This window comes from Polistes canadensis, unplaced genomic scaffold (genome assembly GCF_001313835.1).
Source record: "Polistes canadensis isolate GaletaPanama2010 unplaced genomic scaffold, ASM131383v1 scaffold_491, whole genome shotgun sequence".
NCBI classification, from domain to species: Eukaryota; Metazoa; Arthropoda; class Insecta; order Hymenoptera; family Vespidae; genus Polistes; species Polistes canadensis.
Genome location: NW_014570038.1, coordinates 14,209 through 18,482, shown reverse-complemented (window position 1 = coordinate 18,482; position 4,274 = coordinate 14,209). Strand labels below are relative to the sequence as shown.

The following is a 4,274-nucleotide window of genomic DNA, read 5'->3' as shown; positions in this document are numbered from 1 at the left end:
ATATATATATATATATATATATATATATAAATATAAATCAGACAATAATTAGTATCGTAATATTAATATAATAATAAATAATATTGTATATAATTGTTAAATTTAATTGATCAATTAAATTGTAATTTATATAATAGTTTGTTTGCTTTTTTTTTTTCTGTTTTTCTTTTTGTTTATAGCGAAACGTTACCAAGTCTCTCTACATTTGTTCTTCGTATTATTATTATAATTTAACAAGAAAAAGTATATATAAACGGTTTAAGGTTGGGGTTGGAAGTTAGGGGGTGGGATTAGGTTTAGGATGAAGGGGTGTTAGTAGTCGTGGAAAGATAAAAGAATAATATCTAATACATTTTCTTCTTGTCGTATCGAGGATGAACACACACTGGTATTTGTAATATGATTTTGGAATTGTTTTTTGTTCATTTTCTATTGAAAATCCTAAGTAGAAGTAACGTCCGCTTCGAATGTAAAACTTTTCAATTTTTTTTTGTTAATTCTATTAAAACTTCTATTTAATATTGTTGTATTTTGTTTTTTATCATTATTATTATTTTTTGATTAAGTTTCTCTCGAATATTACGATAATCACCGACGAGTCTCCCATTTAGTTTAACATCTGAGAATTATTGTTTGTTTTGTCATTCATATTGTTTATTAGCATAGCTAGCAAGCTTAGCTGCCTGTCTCACGTTAAGAATAAGAAAATTTGTTTTTATTAATTTTGTTTTCTTTTTAATTTTGTTTTCTTTTTATTAGAGAAAGAGAAATGCTGCCGAAAAGTGTGACTTTTAAAACAATCGATTGTTTATTATACTAATATACCAACGTTGGTAGGACGGTTTTTAAAAAAACTAATTAAAGTATATCTTAATAAACGAACAAAAAGAAAATATAAATATCAATTTTGTACAATAATAAATTTGTATGTATATATATATATATGTATATATATTAAATCAACAATTTTGTTTATATATTATAACGCCCACAAACTTATGCGATATTTGTTCTCTTATAATTTCAACAAATATAAAAAATCTACATTAAAATTATAAGACACGCGCGTTGAGAATAGAATTAAATTTACAACAAAAAGAAAAAAAAAAGAAGAAGAAGAAGAATAAAAAGCACAAATCTTAAAAATAAATCTCGTGTCACAGAATGAATTAATCGCGCGAATGTTTCCAAACAATTCATATAACAATCAAAATTTCTTAATATACACGAAAATTATGCAATATATAATTGACAAAAAAATTAATTAGAAAATAGAAGAAGAAGAAAAAACAAAAATCATAATCCGTCCTACCGAAACGTTGGATGGTTTGATTAAAAGATATTTAACAACAAAAAAATAATAAAATTAGGAAAGAAAATTGTATCGATTTCTTAAAAGATAGTCTTTCATTCATCATCATCATCATCATCATCATCATCATCATTATGATCATCATCCTTCACTGGAAAGAGGATGACATTCGAGCGAGTCACGTTCAGCCATAGCTTCACCACAACGTAATGGAAACTCATCGGTTAACAGACTCTCAGGTATCATGTCAGCTGAATCTATGCTGTCAAAGTATCGATGTGGCCAGGTCGAATTAGGCCTAAAACATCGAGTGGATGATCCAAGTATAAATTCGACCCGAGTTGAGCCAGTTACTGATGAGGTTTCTTGATTTAATGAATCCGGATACAATGATGAATCGCTGTGCCGAAAACTGCTGCTGTTGGTCGAACACCAGGAACTCGGTGGTTCGGTGTATGTCTAAAAATAATAAATAAATGTATGAGATTATATAGATGATGGGATTATTATTGAATCGTATTTAATAAATATTAGAACGTTCGTAAAGTAATTTTTGTTTAGATTTTTCACTTTTAATGAATTTAACTTCAATCCACAAACTTTCTTCAAATCATTTAACCCTTCTTTGCATGATGATGGAAATTTCAATCATAATATTTAGTCAACAAAAAAAGGTAATCAAAACCGTTGTAATGTATATTTGTTGTTGCTGGCAACTTTTTATGCGACTATTGCGTACAACAAAACGCAGTTGTCCAAAAATAGTACTAGGATTTTTTTTAAAAATATTTTTCCTTTAATCTAGAGCATTAATTACATCACCCTGATTTATTTTAAAAAGAAAAGAAAAAATCGTGCAAAGAAGGGTTAACAATTGAATTAATTTAATTCGAGTAGATTGTTTTACTTTTCTACTTTTTTTTTTTTTATATTGTATCAGTAATGGAAAATTAAAGTCATCGTTGTATTTTTTTTGTTTAAATTACAGTAAGAATAATAATGTCAATGCAAAAAGTAGATACAAGTTTGTGTGCCAGTGTTAAAATTCATTTTGCAATGATTTTGATTTGAAAGATGCACGAACGTTCATTTCTAATAGAAGTTGAATTAATTAAATTAAATTAAACGAAGTAACTTTTCGAACATTTTAATATTTTTACAGAGGACTTTAATTGTCCTAATTCGATATTATAAATAATCAATTCCGCTTCATTTACAAAGCGAGATAATTTTTATTTGATTTTCGCGCGTACGTTTTATTTATATATTTATATTTATATATTTATTTGTTTATAAATATAAATACGCGTCCATGTCTTGAGAGCGCAAGGCTGCGTGTAGGAAAATTAGGCTCGATAAGGATGAAGACAACAAAAATTCGACGAATGAAATAATAATATTTTGAACAATAAGAGACAAGACAATTTTTCGGTTGAGAAACAATAATATTGGATTGATTTATGAAATAGAAAAAGGTGTGGCAGTGGTTAGGTGTATAATAATCAGTGGTACCGAATGAACACCTCAAGGCCAAAGCGAATTGGTAAGCGTGCGGATCGAATTTTTTTCTTTTTTATTTCAACATTTCTTAGATTTCGTTTGATTGAACTTTAAAGCTTTTTTTTTCTTTCTCTCTCGCAATGCTAGCAAATCAGATGAAACCTCAGCGAACGAAAAAAGACAACACAAAAGTCAAAGGAAACGTGGTGGTTTTGAAAAAATGAACATAAATTATGAACAATTGAGAATTACGAATAAAATAACGATTGTTAACATATAATGAAAAATAAATTGATTAATTTGATGATCGCATGTATTCGGTGTGTTATTGATAAATTTAAACGAATCAAAATAATTCAAAAGAAAAAAAAAGAAATGCAACATTGTTTTTCGGAACATTGTCGACAAAATAATTCATGTTAAATATTTCGAGCAATTAGTATATAATCTAAATAAGTTAATAATAATAATCATCATCATCATCATCATCATCATACGATACGTTCAACGTGAAGATAACGCGTGCCATTTTATTTAGGGAAAGAAAATAGAAAATAAATTGTGTGACCAATAAGAAAAAAAATACGATCGATAATCAAAATGCTGAATCTACGTGTATATCAGCAACAGGCCAGAGAAAAAGAGAAAAATAGAAAAGAGAAATAGTGTGATAGAGAAAGTGATAATCTCAAAGGAAATTTGTTCATAGTGAATTGCAAAGGAATGTTTCTACGGGTTTCGATAATTTGTTTGTTTTCATGTGTTTCTTTACGTGCAAAATACATGCCCCAAAATCCAAAACGTGTGACGACGAAGTAACCAAATTCTACAATTACGGCTAAAAATAAAAAAAGGGTAATGATGTAAAAATAAAAAAATAAAAAAAAAAAAAAAAAAGAAAAAAGAAAAGAAGTAATACGTAAAAATAAGGCTACAGCTCACCAAAACATCCAGGAATAAGAGATAGAAGAAGCATCGAAGCAAATGATAATAAAAGAAGCATAACTTACGAGAAAAAACCGGCGGCACAGAGAGACGCGAGTGAGGGGGGGCTTGTCGGGTGATGTTGGGCCATTTTTCTTTATTTCAACACCGCCGGTTGACGGACTCGAACGGACGTTCGCCTAATCTCCACAGGAGATGGTGGTGTTTTCAGTTCGGTAACAGGTAGATTGGGCACACGGGCTCGGGCATATTTTTCTCTCGCGAATTACGAGAAGAAGTTGGGTTGTGGTGGTGGTGGTGGTGGTGGTGGTTGTCGTCGTCGTCGTTGTTGATTGGTTAGGTCCGTCGAGTCTCTGTGTTTATTTTATTTCACGTTTTACGGTGGTGATATGATGGTGGTGGTGGTGGTGGTCATGGTGTTGTTATTTCTTTCGTGTGTAACAGATTTTTGGAAAAAGAAACAGAAAGAGAGAGAGAGAGAGAGAGAGAGAGAGAGAGAGAGAGAGAGAGAGAGAGA

The 4,274-nt window shown here is 29.9% G+C and overlaps 1 protein-coding gene across 1 annotated transcript in view; it reads right to left on the bottom strand.

Annotated features, from left to right (window-relative positions):
• Positions 1 to 1,124: 1,124 nt before the first annotated feature.
• The window catches only part of LOC106792599 (myb-like protein AA), a gene marked incomplete at its 5' end in the record, with an annotated part of 9,036 nt that continues 5,886 nt past the window's right edge, over positions 1,125 to 4,274 (bottom strand). Inside the window, one exon of the mRNA XM_014759070.1 lies at positions 1,125 to 1,771. Coding sequence (XP_014614556.1) covers positions 1,454 to 1,771 — 318 coding nt within the window. The remainder of the gene's footprint in view (positions 1,772 to 4,274) is intronic.